The sequence below is a fragment of the Lepidochelys kempii genome, chromosome 1, assembly GCF_965140285.1.
Source record: "Lepidochelys kempii isolate rLepKem1 chromosome 1, rLepKem1.hap1, whole genome shotgun sequence".
Lineage (NCBI taxonomy): Eukaryota > Metazoa > Chordata > Testudines > Cheloniidae > Lepidochelys > Lepidochelys kempii.
Window position 1 is genome coordinate 112,660,322 of NC_136380.1, and position 22,944 is coordinate 112,683,265.

Genomic DNA, 22,944 nt, shown 5'->3' on the forward strand with positions numbered 1-22,944 from the left:
TGGATATTTACGCAGTCGATTAAAAACCAAGTCCTATTCTTCCTTGCCTATTTTACATTTAATAGACAACATCACATTTCAGTACTATGCTATACAACTAAACATGAAGCTGATGTAAAAAAAAAAAAATCACACACATTTCTACGAGGCTAAGGCTTCCAGTGGCTACTAACATATGAAAGCTTAATTTACACCACCAAATGAGGTTCAGGAACCTCAGTAAGGGAAACAAAATACTCAATATAATTAGAGATTTTGTTTTCAGTTGCAAATCTGATTGCCTACCCTGTTATTTTCCAGGTTTTCACCATCTTTTAACTTCACAGGATCAATTTCACAAGGTTTATGGAGCTGGCAGATCTAGAAAGAACATGTTGAAGAATTAGTACACTGGCATATCTTCAGGTGGAAGAAGTCTTAAAATAAAGAATTTAGGCTGCTAGCTTTCTTGGGTAATGTATTTTGTCTTCTGGCAAGACATCACGCATCAGCTCGTCAAGATTTTGAATTTTGCCAAAATGTTACATTCTATTTTTCGGCAATATCCTGCATCTACAAGGATGAAGTTTTCACCAGGTTCTCCCAAACAAGATCATCATTTAAGAAAACATTTCTTGTTCCAAAGAGATAGTATTGTAAAACTATTCTTAGGGAAAATAGTATTTCCTGATGAGACATCATAGTAATTGTTTTGGTACAATAGTGCTGAATCACTTAAAGGAAATCTGTGGTCTGAAATTGTTCAATTATAGTTCTGGAAGGGGGGAAAAAAAAAAGAAGAGCCATACTGGACTGGAGAGATAATAAAGCATCATCACATTGCTAGCTGTCACATATGCAGTTATCTAGGAATAATCATATTCATTTAAAGCGACAGGATGAAGTGTGTTATTTATGGCCAATGTTTTCTGCTGCACAGAGTTTTTATTTTCTTAGGCTTTTCTTTTGTTTTTTAACCATTTTCCAGAACCTAAATGACTTATTTTAAAAGACAAGAGGATTATTTTAGACACAGTTCACATGGACACTTTTTATTTTTCTTTAATGAAAGTCCACTGTTCATGAATTGGTGACTCAATGGGTAATGAGTACCACATGGCTTTTCTTGTAAAAACAAGCTCTTGACATTAGTCCTGCAAAGCAATCTTAAGGGGCAAGACATCAGCAATATCTGCTCCTAGAAGGCCCGTTAGGTTGAACTTTTACCAAAAGAAGTGTTCTGAATCTGCTCTTACCTCATCTATAATTGGCTTTAGTGTAACCTGAAGATAATGCATCCCTGCCAGTTTCATGGTCTCATCAATGCACTTGGAAGTTAATGAATTTCCTCTGAAAATGGTGTTGGGGTCTCTGGAAGGGAACAATTTTCTATAATTTAGTCTTTTGTAATAAATCACTAACATGTGGAAATGAAAGCAGCAAGTGAAAGCGATGAAAAGCTGGTTTTGAATGCACACACGAATATTCCCCTTGATCCCTGCCTAAGGGCTGCCATGAAATGCATTGTATAAGGTTTGGTGCATTTCCAGCTTATCACAGAAAAACAATAGTCATCAACATAAGGTTGTCAGAAGGTCTGAGAATTTTCAGGGGTTCTTCATAATTTTTATTACAGTAGTGCACAGGAGTTCCACTACACTGAGCACTGCACAAACACATGCTGAGACATAGACCCTGCCGCAAGGAGCTTACAACCTAATGGAAAAACTGTGAAAAATGTCTGTGCTTTCATGCACTACTGCCCAGCATGAACTTGGGAGGCAGCCATTTCAGTCTCATGACTATATTGGGCACTGGATTCCATCTGCTAACTCCTCTTACAAAAGGCATATTTGGGGTGATTAATAAGATTGTATGACCCAAGTGACCTTTTGTGGCTGAACTACAGTACCATGCCTGATGGAATACTGTATGTTATGAAATACACAGGCCCCAATCCTGCAAACAGAACCGTGCGAGTGGACCCTTGAGCCTACACAGCCCCACATTTGTTTCAGTGCGGAGCCGCCTGCACAATTCTCTTTGCAGGACTGGGGACATAAAAAGCTGCAGATGAGTAGCTGTAGCTTTTGTTAACCTTATATTTGCATGATTACAGCCTGTAGGTTTGTGAATGACCTCCAGAAATGTGCATTTTTACATATTTTCAAATCAATCTTACTGAGAAACACGCCACATTATTATGGCACACTTCCTAGGTGTGGCATAGTATTGCTCTCTTAAGACAATATTAATGAAGATAAAAATAACTATCTATAGAACGTCATTCTCACTCCTTCTCCTGTGTGGCTTTCTCACAAGTCTCCTACTTTTGCATCATCCACTGATATGCTGTTTTTAATGATGATATACAGCTTGGCCAGCAAGAGTTAAATCATGTATGAAGGAAACCCACAAAGGCCACTCCCAAACCGGAGTACGACTTGCAGGACCCTTTTGCTCAACTGTTTTTTCAATGTTGGTATGCTGGCCCTATAAAAGGAAGCATGCACACAGAAACTGAAATAGTCTTTTAAAAAAAAAAAAAGACCAGTTAACAAGTGTATTCACACATACTGGTTCTTAATTTTGCAAACAGCCATTAGCGTCTACATCAGATTTGCAATCTGTTGTTCACTGGGCTCCTTTTTTGCACCCACAAGTTAAAGTATACAAATAATTTCAGGTTCATTTTGCATCCACAATTATTTGCAGGGACAATTTAAGCTATTTATAAATCTGACTGTGCCTTCTACATGCACATTACCTAAGCTGCACCTGCACAACTGGGCCTTCAGTTATTTGCTCTCACACACAATGTTGCATCTATTCAATAGTTTATATTTTTTTACGATTGCACCCGTTTACAAAGAGGGAGTTTACGGTGAGTTCTTCCGCTGAGTTCACTGTTCTGTTTTTAAAAAGTAAACCTACTGCCTGTGAAAGGTGCTGGACCGAAAGCCCTGAAAACTAATGCCCAGTATGTCTCATGAATAGGTACATGGCAGGCTGGGGGAAGAACACATTTCCTCACATTATCCTAACCAAAGTGCCTCAACCTGCACAGAGGGACTATCCCTACAGGTGGGAGAGTACTTCAGTTCTTGCTCTGTCTGAAAAGACTCCCCACAAAGGCTTCATTTGGTTCTGTCTGTGGCAATTGATACCTTAATGGCAGTAACTGTCCTCCAGGCAATAGGCTGAGACCCTGAGGTCTATAGACATAAGTCATTAACCCCATAAATGGCAACAAATTTCAGACACTATCTACTTGGTATGGATACTAGACGCTATATTGATGGGCACTACACAAAATCCTCTGACAGTTGTTTATGCCAGGAATTTGTGACTGGTAAGGAAGAGCCTATTTGCTGTCTCACCACGGCCATGTCCCACCCCACTGTTTGTGGTAAAGCCTTCCATATGGTAAAATTAGATGCTCAGACAAGACTTGCCCTAAGCATCATTTTTCATATGATTCCATGGAGAAACTTGCCTTTTCCTTATATAAATAAGATTAATCAAATTATTTTATGATGAAATAGATGATTTATCAATACATGCTGTGAAGCTGAAATGATTTGTTGTGAACTGCTAAAACTATTGCAGGATTTGATTATTATAATTATTATTTTTTACTTGTATTTATCATAGCACCTAGGAACTGACTGAGGTAGGCACTGTGTAAACAGAACAAAAAGATGGCCCCAAAGGGCTTACAATCCAAGCATGAAACAAGAGATGACAGATGGATACAGACTGGCAGGGGAGAAGAAGGAAACAACGAGACTATTGGTCAGTATGAGGGGCTGTGGTCTGAGCATCCCAGTGGCCTAACTGCTGTCAGTTTTTTTGGAGGCATCATAAAAAAGGAAAGTTCTAAGGAGAGTTTTGAAGGGGGATAATGAGGTAGCTGTGTGATGTTTATGGGGGGCTTCTCTGAAGCCCTAACTCACCTATTTCCCATGGCAGGGATTGTCTTTTATTATGTGTTTGTGCAGTGCCCTGATTCCTTACTGAGGCCCCGGGTGCTATCACAGTACAAGTACTAAATAATAATAATGATTACTTTTAAAAAAAGCCATTGTGATTCCATAAATTGAGCATGACATTATAACAACATCTGAAATTTTATTTAAAAAATGAGTGGTTTCTTGGTACTTACTGAGTTCTCTTCACTTCAGCATTTGCAATTGCACTGATGAAAGGCACAATTTTGCCATAGTGTAAAAAAAGCCTAACCAGAGGAATGGCTGCTTCCTGTTTTTCTCTGCAAACTTCACCCAACACATGTGCAGCAGATGCCGAAACAGGCTGAACAATAGAGAGAAGCAAAAACTTTGAGACGGGTTCCTACAGTAATCACCGCTTATTAACACTAGTTTCTTTTTCTTCACATTGACTCCTCACACAGTACCATACATACTATCTGCAATGCCCCGTCACACAGACCTGTGAGATGGCTGGGTCTCAATTTCCACTTTGTCTGCTGGATGTAAGTTTTGATCACAAGAGGGCAGCAATTTAAAAACAATGACAATGCAGTGTCTGTTTTCCTATTGTTAATATCTGGTTTCAATGAATATCGCAGCGGCTTGCGAAATACTGGACATAAAAACCTGAACTTTTTGCTGTATTTTTTAAGCTACAATCAAAGAAGTTAAATACAGTTCTCTTTAGGGAAACAAATGGTCTAGTACAACAGTGAATTTTTTTTTTGGATGATTTGATCTCAAACTTAGCCCATCCCATTTCACATTTTAGGATTAATACGCACAAAAAAACAAAAAAACATTTTTTCTACATAATAGCAGGTAAATCATTTCTTTTCTAGTAAAAGAAAGGCAACTGATCAAACCCAACCAGTTTATTTTGCATACAAATTTAGGATTAGACAGTTGAGGAGTACATGTGGGTTCTCATAACCACTGCTGTAGCTGGGTGTGTCTGCACTTACCATCAGTGCGTGCAGATACAGATCTTTTCTGCACGGACCAAAAACAAGCACAAGGGATATACAGCTTCATAAAAGTCTCAAGTGCAAAAAAAAAAAAAAAAAGGATTAGCTGAGATCTCTGGCAACTTCAGTTATATAACCTCACTTGTAAATTGACAAATATTTATGAGGGCTTTGAGGATAATCAGCAGGTACACAACAAGCAGCCGCAAATAAATTACCTCAACATCTGCAGATTTTAACAGGAGGTCTCTAAGTGGGCTGTAATAGTCTGAGGAAAAAACATGGTCCTCAGTGTAAACCACATTTAACCTTAAGGAACCAAGGTCATCTGGCTTCAATGACTTGTTGCCATTATCTCTGGGCTGCAGGAAATACCTGGCAGGCAAAAAAATAGTTGGTCTTGAAACAGCAAAAAAGCTCTTAAGCCATACATGAATATATATAATATGTAGGTACACACATAACATTTGTAAACCTATTGATTTTTTTTATGTTCTAAATTAGGTTTCCAAAGATGCACACCAGTTCCTTTTGCATCAACTTTACTAGGGAAAGTTCTGATCATAAAAGTATTGTGTACTTAAGACAATATAAAATCCCATATAGTAATAAAACTATGGCATTACTGCAGAATTGCAGTGCATAACATCAAAGATAAATGTATTAGAATTCCCACCTAATTTGCACACACATTAAAAAAAAAGCCAAATTTTCAACAACTATGCCATCAAAACAATGCTTCACATATTTCAATATCCTTGTTTTGATAGTTTGGTAATTGAAGATTTTGGCTTAGGTTTTTCATGTGGGAAACTAGATGGAAGTTAAATACGTTTACACTTTGTTACACAACAGTAGTTACTGTTATGGTTTTGTAGTAAAAATATAATATGTGCAGTACTGAAAACAGTACCTTTCCTTTTATGACAAAGAAAAACAAATAGCAAGTACCATGCTTCATAAGAGCTGGATTGTCGGAGAAATTTTAATGGAAGTCTTAGTTCTCCTAGAAACTCATCTCCAAACTTCAAGTTGCTGGCATTCCAAAGGTCTACTCTGTAATAAAACAAAACCAAAAATCAAAAGAAATTCATATTGAAAATATAAGAAAAAAACAAAACAGCCATTTTTCTCTTTTTTTTTTAATTTCATTTTTCATCCATTATGTATGAGTCAGAAAAGTATGTTCCAAAACATATTATACTGGTTTCCAAGGAGTTAAAGAGGATCTTACAATGTTGGAATCTGCTAATTCATAACTGCACAAGTCAGTGGACAGAAACCTAGGATACCCTTTCCTCATCCGTTTTCTTCACAAGCATTTACAGTTTCAAAAGCAGCAGAAATGTTTCCAATTCACAGGTGCAGGTCCACTGCTGGGATGTCAAAACTCACAGTTCTGGGAATAAAGTACTATAATTAAAACTGCTTACTTCTCTGTTCCCAAGCCACACTATTTCCAATTTTGTTTTTTCTAACTCAGATATTGTAACCCCTTTATTTTTGGCCTGTTACTCACACAGGACGTGCCAAGGAGTCTGGGCCTAAACAAAAAAGGATCAATTCAAAACACCAATGAGAAAGCTCCCCCCGCATCTGGATATAGTAATTCTCCTGCTAAACACAGGGGCTTAGCATTACATAGTGTTCATCCCAGATACCCAAACACCTCACTATAAATCACTAGCTAACTATCTGTCAGTAGTTACCATGCATTTGTTGTTTTAGAATTTAAGTTATTGGTTCCCTGTCATGGTTTTCAAGTTTAAACCTTCTGATGGTAGTTTCAAGACAGATATTTATTCTCTATGACGTTGGCTCTCAACCTTTCCAGACTACTGTACCCCTTTCAAGAGTCTGATTTGTCTTGTGTACCCCCAAGTTTCACTTAGCTTAAAAACTTACAAAATCAGACATAAAAATACAAAGTGTCACAGCACACGATTACTGACAAATTGCTGACTGTCTCATTTTTACCATATAACTATAAAATAAATCAATTGGAATATAATCTACGTACATTTCAGTGTATAGTATACAGGAGCAGTATAAACAAATCATTGCCTATCAAATTTTAGTTTGTATGGACTTTGCTAGTGCTTTTTACATACCCTATTGTAAAACTAGGCAAATATCTTGATGAGTTGATGTACCCCCAGGAAGACCTCTGAGTACCCCCAGGGGTACACATACACATGGTCGAGAACCACTGCTCTGTATTTACCTCTTCAGTGACAATACACTGCTATTTCAAAAAATGAGAAGATGATCATCCTATATATGTGAGCATACAGTAATCTTGGTGCTGTTGGAAAGCATCCCCATCATTGATATGAGTGTTTACTAGCAGTAATCAACTATTGGCCTGTGGGGTGATGTTCTAGTCAAAGAGGGAGAGACTGTATATTGCAGCGATTCCCAAACTTGAAGCCAAGCCTTCCTTCAGGAAAATGAAACCTATCATACTTCCTGCTGTCCCACTCTGTAAAGTCAAAGGCTTATACATCTTCCATGTCCACTTCCCTCATTTTGGGGAAATTCTGGTATAAATCCCTGTATTATACTTTCTCTCTCTTCATATACTGTGAAAGGGTTAACAATATTGAAATTTAGAGTATAACTACTGGCATTTGAGCTAGGAGCAAGTGAGATGAATGAGACAGTATTGCTCCAGGCTCTCTGCAAACTCAGGCAGCTGTCTCTGCACAAGTTCCTTTACACTTTGAAGGTTTTCTTTGCAACAGAGACTTACTTTTTATTTTTAAAATGGAAGGTGATATGCTGAAGAAAAACAGAGTTTTGCTGGGGGTGGGGGAGAAGAGAGAGATTGTCTCTTGCTTTGGGAAACACTGGTATAAGGTAGAGCCCTACTTGGGACTGGAATCCTGCAGGCCCCACTGACATTATAGTGGGAGCGGGATTAAAAATAGTCCCACGCAGGACTCTAGTATAAGGGAAGAACAGTAAGACTTGTAATATAAATATATGGAAAAAACAGGTTTTAAAATAAATAAGGAACCAGAGAGTTTTAAATGTCCATTGCATGTTCCACAGACAGAGAAATTATCATACTGGATATACAATATAACATCTAGCCTGGTATTCTATCTTCAACAGGAACCAGTACCACATGATAAAGCAGGTGGTATAAAGTCACCCATTGTGGACAATTTTGCAATGACGTGCCCTTGTGGAAAGTTTCTTCCTAGTTCCACACAGTAGGTGGTTGGCATGCTTTGAAGCCTGGGGTTTGATATTCCTTATAAAAGTTTATTCTAACTAGTGTAACAGAAGATGATATCATAAATCTCTAATGCATTTTTAACCCTCTCAATTTTATCCCTCAATAATATTTTGTGGCACTAAGTTGCATGCATTATTTGTATCAATTTGTTCCATCTCATCTCCATTTAGATTCAGATTTTTTGGGCAGGCACTGGCTTGTACAGTGAGTCGGCCCAAGGTAGTTGACATTTTTTGAAAAATTTTTGGTGGGGGGGAAAAGGAAAAAAGTTTTCAACTCCGGTTGTTTTTTTTTGCCCTCTCTCACCCAGTTCTGTTCCTGGCACAATGGAACTGTGATCTGGCAGGAGCACTAACACTAATGGGGCAATACAGATTGCCAAAACCAAGTTAAGGAAGGGATGGATTTTCAGGAGGACGAATCACTATTTACACATGGCCAAACCTTGATTTAACAAACCATGTACTGGAAATGACGTGTCCTCTGGTTCCTGATATAATTGGATTCTGAGAAGATGCCCACCATAAATGCAACTTCCTGATATGACACATACACAAACACAAACTTTCAAGAGAGGAAAACTGGCACCAAATACATTTGTTATGGATTGTAATTCGTTGCAGTTTTGCTTCAGACTTCAGGGGAAGGAAGGGAGGAGGTGGCTAGAAGCACAATTCAGGTTCCATTTGCTACATTCTAGACAAGGCCTTGTGTTTATTGCATGCGAAGTTTTTAAATTCTGTAAATTTGTGTACCTAGAGTATGAAAGATGTCATAAGGCTGTGAATTAGTAAATACACATCACCACCCCCAGTTTCCAAAGCTTAGTTCTGCTGTTTAAAAAAGCAAAATACGGAAGGTGCATTTTTAGAAGTGGTCAATCTGTTATCCTGTATGACTACAATAACCAATCTGAGGGCCCCACAGCTAAGAAAATGTTCCTCTATTCACAGGGAAAAAAGAAGAAAAAAACCCCTGCATGTAAAAGGAACATCTGGTACTAATGTAATGATATACCCTGGCCACTTCCTACAACCACTGAAAATGAAAACTTTTTTTGTTGTTAGAAAAATATGTACAGGGGACTTAATCTCATGTATAGTCCATGGAAGGAAAATGTTCAGAGAAGAAATGGCTGTAGGTTAATGTAAGATACATGATCGGGGGGGGGGGGGTGAGAGGGGTAGGAGGAGGAGATGGAAATAAATACTCTCAGTCCTATAAGGGAGTGGGGGAACTCTCAATGAACAGTTTGCCCAACCAGAACGAGCCCTTTATCTGCTCTCTTTTATTTATTAAAGTACTTAATCTTTTACAAACTCTTTCATAGACTTCACCAACAAAGTATTTCTTCCCCCTCACCAGGACTTAAGAACTGTCTTGCATTGGTTTTAGGAACAATGAAGTCTTTTCAGACAGCCATACACACATTATTAAAGCAGCCACACATCAGTAAAGGGCTAAACTTAATTACAATCGCACACTGATAGATCTAGAACAGTAGTCCCCGAAGCTTTGAGGGTCACAGCCCTCTTACCCCTGTCTGGGCCCCCCGCCCCCATGAGCTCGGGTCTGGAGAGGGGCTGCGGCTTGAGGGGGGGCAATGCGGATGGGGTAAGGGGGCCGCAGCTGGGGGTCAATCTGGGGCCGGGAGAAGGACCAAGGCTGGGGGCGGAGTCGCAGTTGGGCTGCGGTGGGGGCCAGCAGCTGGGCCCGGGTCCAGGTGCGGATCCGCTCCTGGCGTTGCCCCCACCCTCAGTCCCAGGCAGGAATGGAGTTGCGGCCAGTGACTGAGGGCTGTTGCAGGGCCGGGAGTGGAGCTGCGCTGGGGGTGGGGCCAGGTGTGGGGCCAGGAGACAGGGATGCACCTGGGGGTGGGACTGAAGCAGAGCTGGTGGCGGGGAGGGACTGGATGGTGCTCCCTCCCCATCCCCGTCTGGGCTGGCCCAGACCCCACCACACCCCCTCAGATGATCCTCCACACTCCCTTAGCGGGGGCGCGTCCCACACTTTAATGACCTCTGATCTAAAGTCTTAATTGAGGGGTACTGGGGAAAAGGGTACTAGGCCGAAACTGAATTTAATGCAAAATTGTACAATGGAAGAAAAACAAGTTTATGTTACTATGGAATTTTTTATATTACCTAATCTCCATTTTGTCCACCTCATCAGCATCTTCAATATCAAAATGGGATTTTTTGTTGTAGCTGCAAGGTCTGGTTACCTGGTGTGAAAAAGAAATAAATAAAAAAGATAAAAATAGTTAAAATGGAGATCTCACTATGCTTTCACCACATACTGATAGTCTGCTTTCCTCTGACTATAAATTGTAGTTTAGTCTTCGATTCTGCCAATGTTTATGCACGTGAATAATCCTGTTGACCTCTGGGACTACTCATTAGGCAGAAGTGCTTGCAGGATAACCGAGACACCACACTCCAAACTCTCTTTAGTATAGAGTAGATAAGAATATATCGCAGGTTTTCACATCAGCGTTTAAAGGTTAAACAGACATAGAAAATCATGCAAGAGGTATTGTCAACATCTAAAGTCTAGCTGAAAAAAACCAAACATAACAATTAAACAATCTGGTTTAAAATATAGATTCCTTACAATGATTTCCTGCTGCACTTTGAGAAGAAAGGCAACTGAAGTAATCCAACACTTAATATTGACACACACAAACCCTTTTAATACAGGAGCACTTAAAAGTAGCAAAGGAAAGTGCTGTCTATTCAGACATCTTTGAAAGTCAGCTAAATGTGCCCACTCAAGCATGCAGAACAGCTAATTTTTCAAGAGATGTGGAGCTGGGGTCTTGTGTATCATAATATAGGGATAAGCACTGAAATTTCTTAGCACCACAGTGCAGCTTCTCTTCCTTCCACCCGTATTTGCAACACCAGAAAGCAAAAAGCAAAGCCTAGGCAATAAACAGACTACAAAGGTACTGCATGTGCGAAGCACAGGAGGAAACAAAGTTTTTAAATGGGATATCTAAAAATCTGTTTTTGTTAACACAACAGAAGAAATAAGGCTTTGAGGTTTACATTTTTGACCAATGTAGGACAGAAACTCACCCCACCCAGAAGCAAAAGGTACCCCACCCAGGAGTAACCACAGCACAAACTGATCAAAGGAAAGAAAAGTATATTGAATGTGCAACCAGGAGCTGGCTCAGCAACTCATCTTCATGGTAGCTTTAAAATGTTCCTGTCGAGTAATACTTGCCAGCCACAAAAAGTAGCTTTTATTATAAGCTTAACTTCTTATTTTTCTTTTGTATGTCAGTAGGTACATACAGGGTAAGTAAAGATGTAACTGAACAAAGAGAGAACCAGAAAATACTCTTCAGCACATGAAGTCAAACAAATACTGTAGTATTTCTTTTTGCCATTTTAAAGGTAATTCATGAAAGCTAAAGGTACCTAGAAGCACTGGAGACCACAGCCCTCATTACATAATTGACTCAAATGCACCTGGGAGCCTGTAATTTAATACCCCACATCATTTCAGCAGCTCAGCATGAATTTCTCCACGCACCCCACACTGCAAACCTCCTCAACAGTGACTTTAAGGGCTTGTCTGCACTTGAAATGCTACAACGGCACAGCTGCGCTGCTGAAGCACTTCAGTGTAGACACTACCTACGCCGCCTACAGGAGGGATTCTCCCATCGACCTAGGCAATCCACCTTCCTGGGAGGCGGTAGCTAGGTCAACCTAGCGCGGTCTACACAGGGATGTATAGGTCATCTTAACTATGCTGCCAGGGGTGTGGATATTTCACACCCTCCTCAGCAATGCATTTAAGCTGACTTAATTTTCTAGAGTGGACCAGCCCTAAGAAGTGATCGTGTCCCCAGGCCCATGACCAAAAATGACATTTTTACAAAATGTTTTCTGCTACCACTGTTTATAGGTAGCACATGTGTTGGGATAGTCTGCCATCGTGGGCAGTATTGTCTAGTGGTCAGCCCAATCCACCACCAGGTATGGACTTTTAAGGCTTCGGAAGGGTCCCATAGATAGATGTAGAGATCTAAGGGTCCTGGGAACGAATGGTGCTTGGGGAAGGAATCTTTAAGGGCCTGAAACCTTGCGGAGAAGGTGGGACAAGGCTCCCCCCTCACCCAACCCCCTAGGACTGAGTTGGGAGAAGGAGAGCAGAATAAAGGCTGCCTCCTCCTACCTAGCAGACAGGCACTGGGAGGAGAAGGCTGCCCTGGTGAGCCCCTTAGAGGGGAAAGCTAACTGGGAAGGGAGTTCAGCTCAAGGGAACCAATGAAAGCCTTGCAGCTGACTTAAGTCTAGGGCCCTACCAAATTCACAGTTACAACACTGTGAAATTCAGATTTAAATATCTGAAATCATTAAATTTATTATTTTTAAAATCCTACGACCGTGAAATTGACCAACATGGACTGTGAATTTGGTAGGGCCCTACTTAAGTCACAACCCCTGCTCCAGGAAAAGGGATGGGGAAGGAACTCCTGCCTGAGGGTGGGAAAGATGGACTAGTCCAGGCAAGAGAGGAGTTTACTCATAACGGCCCAGCTGCTGTGACTAACTGGGAGCAGCGTTGAGGGGATACCACTGGGGCTGCAAAAGAAGAAGCAATGAGGAACTACAGATTCCCAGATGGGACAGCAGAATCCAGAGACCAGGGAAAAGATGCTGACAAGCTGGGAAAAAGGTAGAAGCAGCTCAGGGAAAATTGCGGACAGACTGAAGGACCAGGTCTTGGCCTCCTAAACAGGGTTCCTGGGATGGAACGTAGAGAAGAGTGTGGGCCTGGGTTTCCCTACCACTCCCCAGACCAAGAGGGCAGGCACAGCATCAGAAGGAGAAGAGTACAAGCATTGTGGGCGGAGACAGACGTTGAAGACCAGGCTCAAAAGCCATTAGACTTTGGGATTTCCTATAATGGGACATGTCTATTAACCCCAGAAGGGGCATGAACTGAGCAGGGATGTAGCCAGAGGGCTAGGCCATGTAAATGACAGACTGATGTGGCACCAGAATGACTAAAGGGGTCGCTAAACTGAAAAAAGCCCTGCAACACCTGGACCTGGGGAGGTGCTCTGGAGGTGACAGGCATGGCAAGAGGGCACAGCTATGCTAAAATGATTTTCAATAACTGTGACACTTGGCTGATCATGAGACTTTTTCCACCAAAAATTATAGGTTAGTTCTATTCTAAGCCTATGGCACAGCGTCGCTAGTGCACACTTACTGAAATCATTGGCTGAAGCTGTGTGAACAGGTCTAAGGGTTCAGCTGTATGACTGCTTACTGTTCAGTTTCATTCAAACACACACAGAGCTGTATACTTAAAGGGCAGTTGTGTGGGATGCATTAATTCAGAGGATGGAATTAGGAATCTGGGATTCCCAGTCCAGAGGGAGGACGGGGCTAAACTGGCTTTTAACTACCATTATTCCCTCCTTATTCTCAGCTGCTCTGATATCAGAGGCTATCTAAATAATGGCAGCCAGCTTCCCAGAAATCTCCACAGCACACAGTCCACCCTCTCTGCTTCCCAATATGACCCTCCCTGCCTCTGGTACACCACTTTATGCCAGGGTTTGCGAAGGGGATCTTAGAAGACAGCCTGAAGTTGTCTCAGTTTCTGCACCGGGGAATTCTTGCCTAGTCATATCCGGGCCTTTTAGAGCTCCTTTATGCTGCTCTGGCCCCTTTACTCAGCATGTAGCCTCTACAAACCAACTAAAGGGCTATTTACAATGAGTTTCCACTCATACAAATCATTACACAAGAGTACTGAATCTTTTCACATTGATGACTGACTGCACAACATTTAAGCTGGGACTGTGCAATGGATATCTTAAAAAATTATTGTGGGGAGAAAAGTATTCATTCCTTGACATTTACATATTTTCCTCCTTCTTGAGCCAGTGGGGATCAATGCATTGTTGAGTGACAGCAGCAATTCCAGGGAAGCCAGCCTGGTGTGCCAAACTATGGGACAGACTGTCTGCTGCTTTAAATTTCTGCCTTGCCACTGAATTCAATGTACTATGCCAATTTACACCAGCTGTGGATCTGACCCTACGATGTCACCACTTGAGTGCAATTTCCAAGTCATGGAATTGGCTCCCTATACTGGAAAGTAGAAGCAGGTGTAAAACAGCTTTCCCGTTAAGAACGGGCAGCACTATGGACAAGACATCATAAACAGTGTAGTATGGACTCAGCTATTCTGCTTGGATCCTAGCTGTCCACTTGAGCATTTGGAGGAACTTGAGATTCCATCACTAAAAGCACCTGTATTAGCCAACGCTGAACACTTGCCTCTGTCTGCAGTTAGGGGTTCTCACAACAAAATTTTCGGTGGCCTTAGAGTGCGGCCACCAACTTTTGCTGGTGGCCATTCTGACAATTTTTTCTAAAATACTTAATTAACTTTAGGAAAAACAAACAAATATGCACATATACATGTCCAAATCATTGTAATTTATTTATGTAGAGGGTTTTTTCCCCAGACTCAATAATAAAAATAAGGTACAGTTGTTTCTTTTCTTTACTGGACCTAAACAGAATGGAAACAAAAATAAGGTGCTTTGCAAATTCTTGTCTTTTGTTGTGGTTGTTTCTTTTGCTTTTCGGTTGCTATTCTTTTTTAAGACTTGCTAGCTAGTAAGTCTGCTGCTGCAAAACATAATATTTGTATGTTTGTTAATATCACTTTTCACAGCAAACTTACTCAGCTCTGGCAAGCCGGGGACAAATTAAACCCTAGATGGGGAGGTGGGTAGGGAGATAGTGGGGGCCAGAGATGATGTGGGGATGGATGGGAAGCTATGGAGGCAGCGGGAGCCAGGGGCTAGGTGGGGTGGTTGTGGTCCAAGGGCTGGCACCAATGGCCAGGGTCCAGGGCCAGAGTCCGAAACCCCACAACCTGTGCCTGCCACTCGCCACCCCAGGACTGAAGCTCACAGCCCAAGCCTCAGCACCCACAGGAAGGTGGGACACTCACTGGCTGCCTGCTCCTCTGGTGTTTGTGGCTCTGAAGGGGGGCAGGGTGCAACCCATGCTGGTGGCCCTGGGGGAGGGGCCACTGCTTGACCCCCGACCCCAGTCACTGCCCAGGAGGCTGTGGCCACAAGAAAAGCCCCGGTATCTGCATGTGGCCATGGTGGCCACATTTGAGAAACACTGCAAATAAGCCCCTTTTAATAAAGCAACAGCTAGGTTCACAGATACTAACATATAGTGGTTTAGCTCCCTTTAAGCTTTCACTAGATTTTTAAAATGCCCCCCCCCCACCCCCCACGTTCCGGGATTAGAAGTTCCTATCTATTGACACTAATGCTCACATTGACCCCTTAGAAGCGAGCCTTAGGGCAAGCCTCTAAGGCCAGGCCTACACACAGAATTCGCACGGGTTTAACACACCTGTGTGGATACATACTGATTTACAACTGGCGCATACTCGTTCACTTGCATCACTAAATGTGAGCAGATTCTAATTAAACTGGTGCAGCTCCGCTGGTAGATAAGGCCTCCCTAGTTTTGCTGCTAGGTGCACAGACACCACAGTGAGGAGGGCACTCGAGAGAGACAACTGAGAATTCATAGCTACTTTGGCTCTCAGCAGCTGCGGACGGTATTAGTCCCTCTCAATTAGCTGGTGTGTGCTAATAATGCTTGAGGTTAAAGGGATTTACTCAGGCCTTGTCGAGACTAGGAAAGGTTTGCTGGTATAGCTGTCCCCTCCTACACAGACACACTTGATACTTGCTTTTGCCAGGATAACTGCGTCTGCACTAAGGCTTTTAATAGCATAAAAACGTCAAAAATCACATCCGTAACTCCTATTACTATACCGGCAAAGGTTTCTAGTAGACCAGGCCTCTGAACAAAATAAGCTATATCAGCAAAAGGACTTTTTTTTGCCAATATAACTCCTAACTGACATAGCTAAACTGGCAAAAATTTTAAGTGTAGACCAGGACCAAGTTATCCATGATAAACTCTCCCATAAAATAAAGATACAAGTCTTTTAAGTGTACAAGACATAGAATGAAAAACATCTGAAGAACTGTTCCGGGGTAGGGATGAGAATCTATATAATCTATATATATACCTATTACTCCTGCTAAGTAAAAGAAAAAAACCAGCAGGGTTACATTTTGCCTTATCTAGAGACTCATTTAAAAATGTTACATAGAATCATAGAATATCAGGGTTGGAAGGGACCTCAGGAGGTCATCTAGCCCAACCCCCTGCTCAAAGCAGGACCAATCCCCAATTTTTGCCCCAGATCCCTAAATGGCCCCCTCAAGGATTGAACTCACAACCCTGGCTTTAGCAGGCCAATGCTCAAACCACTGAGCTATCCCTCCCCCCCATGTTATATAGGATCTAAGGATTTTATGCAGTTGAACTGACGGGAAAGATTTGGTGTTACAGAACACTAGCATGCATCTGAAACATTCAGTCTTGAATGGATTTCCTCCATTGCTTTTAAATTTCTTTATCTTCCCTGCGAGACAACCCTCCCACCACTGACCAGGGAAGACAGGGTGGAGCAGCTTTAAAACCACAGTCTGGAAAACACTCACTTAGCAGAACTAATTCAAAAATTGTCTGTGCTGGGAGGGACAGAAAACCCTGTTGAGGAGGAGAGACTACCTAGAGAACTTGACTCCAGTCACCTGGAAAACTGACACACTGCTGTCTCAGCAGACATCTAGTCTGATTCTGGATACTGCTGGCTCTGCCCTGTGCTTTGAAACAGTTTTCAAAGAAGACAGCTGGCACAACATGGAGCAGGATGCTGTGCCAACTATCTACAGTGTAGTATTTCAGCTTATCGCTCATTCCTTTGAAATACCAACCTCAAAATAAAACACTTCATCAAACTGTGGATTGTTCGTCTTCTTTTTAACTTTAGTCTTTTTGGCTTCAGATCTGCATGGACATAAAGAAAAAAGTGAACATTAGCAGAAGTGTCTGATCCTAATGAGCAATTACAGAATGTAGAAGTAGCCTATCTGCTTTGATTTGTTTTATAAACTCCACACAGCATGCAACAAGGCACACCTCTTTATCGCATGCACACAAATTTAATAAATCAATTAAGTATTCACAGTTGTTATCCACACACTGAAATGTGAGCTCTTGGGCCCCAATCCTGTAAGTTGCTCCATCCAACGATAATTATTGGGCAATTACTAGACAACGGAAAGGACTAAGCTGCATGCTTCTGAAGACAGGAAGTTAAAGAAAACTGATGGGTGATAGACAGAGTTGTTTGCCTTCAGTTCCCTAGCAAGTGGAATCATAACAATTCAGTTATACAGTTCAACGTGATTTTTTTTCGGAGGGGCGGGGAAAGAGGCATATTTAAGACAGTCAAGACTGATGAGCCAGCCAAAAACTCATTCCAACTGTAATTTCAGTAATACTCACCTGCTGTCATTTAAAAAAAGATTTCACTTATCAAATACAGTAGTTAAAAACAACTACTGAATAATATAACCCAAATACAGTACCACCTGTGATGGGCACAATAAGATACTGGGTCAGAGAGTAAGATGGACCAATCAACCTTCAAAGACTGCTCCGCATCTGAGGCAATGAATTGTCAAAAATGTCTCTCATTCATAGCACTTCCCCACCCCCTTCAAGTTCCATTGTAAAATACTATGAAGTATCTGTGTCATGAGTTTCTGAGGTCACAGAACAGCTCAACTTTGCTTCTTCCAGAATAAGAACTCATGAGATGACTCCCCTGATAAGCAGGAGCACAAATTGCCACTGACATGTCCAATAATATAAAAAATCGAATGGTGGGAATGTGCAAATTTAACCTAAAATTTAACATGACTATGTTTACAGTTAGGCTGAACAAGACTGTTGCAGAATAAATAATTCAACAGATGATATTATGCAAGACCCATTCTGCAGTTTTATCCGTTCTGGCAGATTGTTACAACCACACAGATTAAATTACAGGATCGAGCTGTGTACAGCACTTTCCACAGGTACTAAGGAGCTGAACTACATAACTGAGAAGACCTCAAATGTTCAAAGTCATATTGGAGCACAAGTAAAAAGCTGTTATATATTAATTTTCCCTCTCTTCCCCTCCCCACTACTGCAAAATGGACAAGCAAACAATATGGTTGAACATTGACCTCCAACTGCCAAGTGAGAAGCTACACAAGTTAAGCTTGACCACAAATTATATACTTTGTAATGTTCAAAGCTTTAAAAGAAGCAAAACTGCAATAAGCCTCAAGCTACTTGTAGTTAATTATATTATATTATATAAATAAAGCAGCAATGGCCAAATAAATCCTCTATCGGTTTTAGAATGTGGATTTCTAAAAAATAAAAACCCAGACCATCTGTTATGAGCCTTACAAAATGGAAGCTCTTCAGTCTTCAATACTTGCCTGTATGGTCCTGCTAAGGTAACTGTGGCATAGGGATCACATTGCCCATTCACTATTGGGAGGCCTTTGCATTCCAGAACTCTGAAAGGAGAACAAAAAAGAACCAGACAAAATAAGAGGAGCTTGAAGGAACAACAAAAGTTAGTGTCTTCTCATTTTCAGAATGCTCCTTATTAAGGGATACAAATGGTGCTAGCATGATCCTGTATACTTTTTTTGTCTTCGACGAAAAAATTGTTTCCCAGTTTAAAGTAATACCATCATTAAGGTCAGAAACCAACACTAAACTATGGAGGGAGTCTTAATTTGAAGGTCTCTTACAACACCCAAAATATCAGTAACAATCAGCGGTTCATGAAAGAAGCCACTATAGGTATGGAGGACACAGCGACATTCATATTAGAGTTCATATCAATCAATGTTTACTTGTAGATGTAAAAAAAACTGTTGAAGATGAGAAAAGACTGCAGAAAGATCCTGGTATCAGACAAATAGTTTCACAGTGTTACATGCACAAAGGCCTATGTGCTGTAACAAAATTTAAAATGCCGGAATACATAGCCAATCATGACAGACACATCTTTTCCCAAACCAGTAAAACATCCGAACAATGAAACTCAGAAAGAATGAACAAACATGTTTTTCAGTTCTGCTTTCAAGAAGTTAGTGATGTGATACCAGAGGGACAGAATGCAACTAGAATGGTTGAGTCACCCTGCTCTGACTTCCTCCAAGCAGGGAATCTTTAAAGTTGAAATATCTACAGCTCTAGCTTCCATGTTCCCACCCCACCTAAAGAGTGAACTAATATAAGTTAGTGTAGTTTCAGGTTTCACAATATAAAAAGCTCTCAAGGAATGTAGCACTTATTGGTATACAAGGCAGAACAGCCTCTAGGATTCTCCCTTCTGAAACAAGTTCCTTTTTGAATAGGTGAGTTTGTTGATTAGGGGGAAGGAGGGGTGCTAGGAATGAATCTTCTAGAAAGTGAAGTGATGAGAGATGGGTGTGCTGAGGCAGCTCATGTCTGAAATGCATACAGAAGAGAGAGGCAAAAAGCAGGAGTTTGATCCATTTAAAAGTACTCCCTTCCCTTTGTAAACTGTGTCAAATTACACCATACCATGTGTCAATGCATAATCCTGGGTTTATTACAGTTTTGGAATTCAAATTTATCTAGGTGTTTTTTGTTTACAGTGTGACTGTTTATATTTATGTATAACTTTTGTTTGCAATATGAGTGTTATAGATTATGTTCTCTAGTCATCTGTGCAACGGAGAATCTTGTGTATAAGCGCACGTGACTCTCCATCGCACAGATGATTACAGCAGCATAATCTACAGTAGTTGGTGAAGTGGAGAGGGAAGATGGTAGGTAAAATAGATGTCATTTCCAGTTGAGGGAAGATGCAATTTTTATAAATGAAAATGTGTTTTCACACTGCAACTTGGCAAACATTGTATCAGTTCTAATGAAACTGTGTAGTACGCCGATGCTGCTTTAGTCGATGAAAATCTCTAAGGACTGGTCTACACGGGAAAGTTATATGGTATAAGATAAGATATCAGTGTAAACTTGTATGGTTATACTGATAAAATCCCCATGCTGACACACACTTATTCCGGAATAACAGTGTAAGAACATAAGAACGGTCATACTGGGTCAGGCCAAAAGGTCTTGAAGAAATTTCCTAAAGAAATACTTCCTTTTGTTTGTTTTTAACCTGCTACCTATTAATTTCAATTGGTGACCCCTAGTTCTTGTGTTTTGAGAAGGAGTAAATAACACTTCCTTATTCACTTTCTCCACACCAGTCATGATTTTATAGACCTCTATCATATCCCTCCTTAGTCGTCTCTTTTCCAAACTGAAAAGTCCCAGTCTTATTAATCTCTCCTCATATGGAAGCTGTTCCATACCCTTAATAATTTTTGTTGCCCTTTTCTGAACCTTTCCTATTCCAGTATATTTTTTTTGAGATGGGGTAACCACATCTGCATGCAATATTCAAGATGTGGGCATACCATGGAATTATACAGAGGCCAAATGATATTTTGTGTCTTATCGATCTCTTTCTTAATGATTCCCAACATTCTGTTTGCTTTTTGGACTTCCTCTGCACATTGAGTGGATGTTTTCAGAGAACTATCTACAATGACTCCAAGATCTCTTTCTTGAGTGGTAACAACTAATTCAGACCCCATCATTTTATATGTATAGTTTGGATTATGTTTTCTAATGTGCATTACTTTGCATTTATCAACATTGAATTTCATCTGCCATTTTGTTGCCCAGTCACCCAATTTTGAAAGATCCCTTTGTAACTCTTTGCAGTGTGTTTTGGACTTAACTATTTTGAGTAGTTTTGTATCATCTGCAAATTTTGCCACCTTACTATTTACCCTTTTTTTGAGATAATTTATGAATATGTTGCATTTAAACTAAACACAAAAAAGGGCCATTTACTGCAAAATAAAAATGTCCACACATGGAGTTATACCAGTATAACAGAAAACTTTCCCATGTAGACAAACCCTAAATACAGGCCCGGCTTCTAATTTTCCCCGGGGATGCTCAGCCCTCTGCTCAGCTCCAGGCCCTGCCCCCACTTTAACCCTCCCCGTAAGCCCCCACCCCCACCCTGCCTCTTTCTGCCTACACCTGCCCTGCCTCTTTCCACCCCCTCCCCTCTCCTTCACAGTGCCTCCAGCACGCCACGAACAGCTGTTCCGCAGCTTTCAGGAGGTGCTGGGAGGGTGTGGGGAGGAGTTGATCGGCAGGGCTGCCGGAGGGCAGAAGTGGGGGGTGGGAGGAGGTTGGCTGCTGGTGGGTGCTAAGCACCCACTAATTTTGGAGCACCCACGGAGTTGCGCCTATGACTGGGCAGGACTGTCTTTTTTATTTACATTTTAAGTAACCTAACATACTTTATTCTTACTATTTTTCCAACACCTCAATGTACAGTTTACTATTGTACAAAAATAATGCTAAGTTTGTGACAATTAATCAAAGAAAATTCAAAGTTACAGCTAATGTTCTTTAACTTTATCCACAGGTGTAGGAATTTGGAACATATGGTATGTAATGTCACATGCTGTTTTACTGCAGAATTCCTGCAAAAGTGTAATATAAAGATATATAGAGAGAGTTGGCCTTAATTTAAACAACCCAGCAAAATTGAGGAATTTTTTCAAATCTTAATGTTATTAAATAACAATTCCCATGGAATGACAAATTTCATATTTTGAACCAAAGCCAGACACAGTACAGTTTTTAAAAAACCAAGTCAAACCTTAAAATATTTACTCCTAGGCAAAATCTTTATATGGTTCTGAACACTCTGGCGAAATCAAAGTTCAAGATCAACAGAAACAGACACCTTGTCTAGAAGGAGACATATTGGATATTCACCTGCTGGTTTTACTTCTGCTCTGTGCTATGACCCTTTTATGTATGCACCTTCTGTATAGACAAGAGACTTAAGAAGTCCTCTCCAGGTCTGGCTTAGCAGCCTGCTGACACTGCAGAGTGCTGCCATATAGGAGCTGAATTTGAGCAACAAATTCTGCCCTGAGCAAGTTGGAACTGGAAGACTCTTCTTACCCCCACAAATCAGAGAGCATGCAGAGTGGTTCCCTCAGTCCAGAGGAAGTAGAAATAGGGGCACATGTTTGGTTTTAGCGTGCTTAAAATAATTCCAATCACCTACAGCAAGTTCTACTTTTTAAATTCACATAGCACAGATATTACTAAAAGTGTGACCAAACCACATTCCTAACTGAACTGAATAATTATTAAGGGGAGAAAAGCCTACACCCACTCAAAACTATGTACCAATGTCAAACACATGCCCGCTCTGCTTTCCCTTAAGGATGGTCAAGAAAATGAAATGCCATCTCAAGAGGTTTATCTCACGGAGCAGATTTTCCACTGTTCATGAATGGATCATTTCCAGTCCAGCTCCCCTGCAATACAGGATGAAATATCAGAAGTCTAAGATGAAAGCACACCTGTGGGCGTATAGAATATTCTGCCCCTTTTAGTAAGAGTACTTCTAAAAACCATGAAGGCAGAGCACTGAGAGGTACTTGAACAGTCAAGATGAGTTTGAGTTCAAGTGTAAATGTTCTGTTTCTTTTGTGTGTGCAGAGGGAATGAGAAAAGAAAAAACAATGTTGAAAGAAACAATATGTAGAAAAACAGGAAACAGATGCTGACATAAGCTGCTCCAATGCCTCTCAGGTAATTTAAAAGCAGTTAACATCTAAGGACAGAGAAAGTATGCAACAGACTTGAGTTTCTGATTTGAGGGAAGGGAAAGGAAGCTTGAAGCG

At 40.9% G+C, this 22,944-nt stretch overlaps 1 protein-coding gene across 3 annotated transcripts in view; it reads right to left on the bottom strand.

Annotated features, from left to right (window-relative positions):
• Positions 1-22,944, bottom strand: part of RASA3 (RAS p21 protein activator 3) — a 266,580-nt gene that overhangs the window by 23,103 nt on the left and 220,533 nt on the right. For 2 of the 3 annotated variants that reach the window (XM_073350720.2, XM_073350711.2), the window contains exons 6-13: positions 18,610-18,690; positions 17,047-17,119; positions 10,328-10,407; positions 5,891-5,995; positions 5,158-5,314; positions 4,145-4,293; positions 1,236-1,350; positions 286-360 (exon numbers count right to left, since the gene is read on the bottom strand). In XM_073350720.2, coding sequence (XP_073206821.2) covers positions 286-360; positions 1,236-1,350; positions 4,145-4,293; positions 5,158-5,314; positions 5,891-5,995; positions 10,328-10,407; positions 17,047-17,119; positions 18,610-18,690 — 835 coding nt within the window. Of the gene's footprint in view, positions 1-285; positions 361-1,235; positions 1,351-4,144; positions 4,294-5,157; positions 5,315-5,890; positions 5,996-10,327; positions 10,408-17,046; positions 17,120-18,609; positions 18,691-22,944 lie in introns of those variants that run through there. The other variant, XM_073350726.2, reaches the window with a different exon arrangement.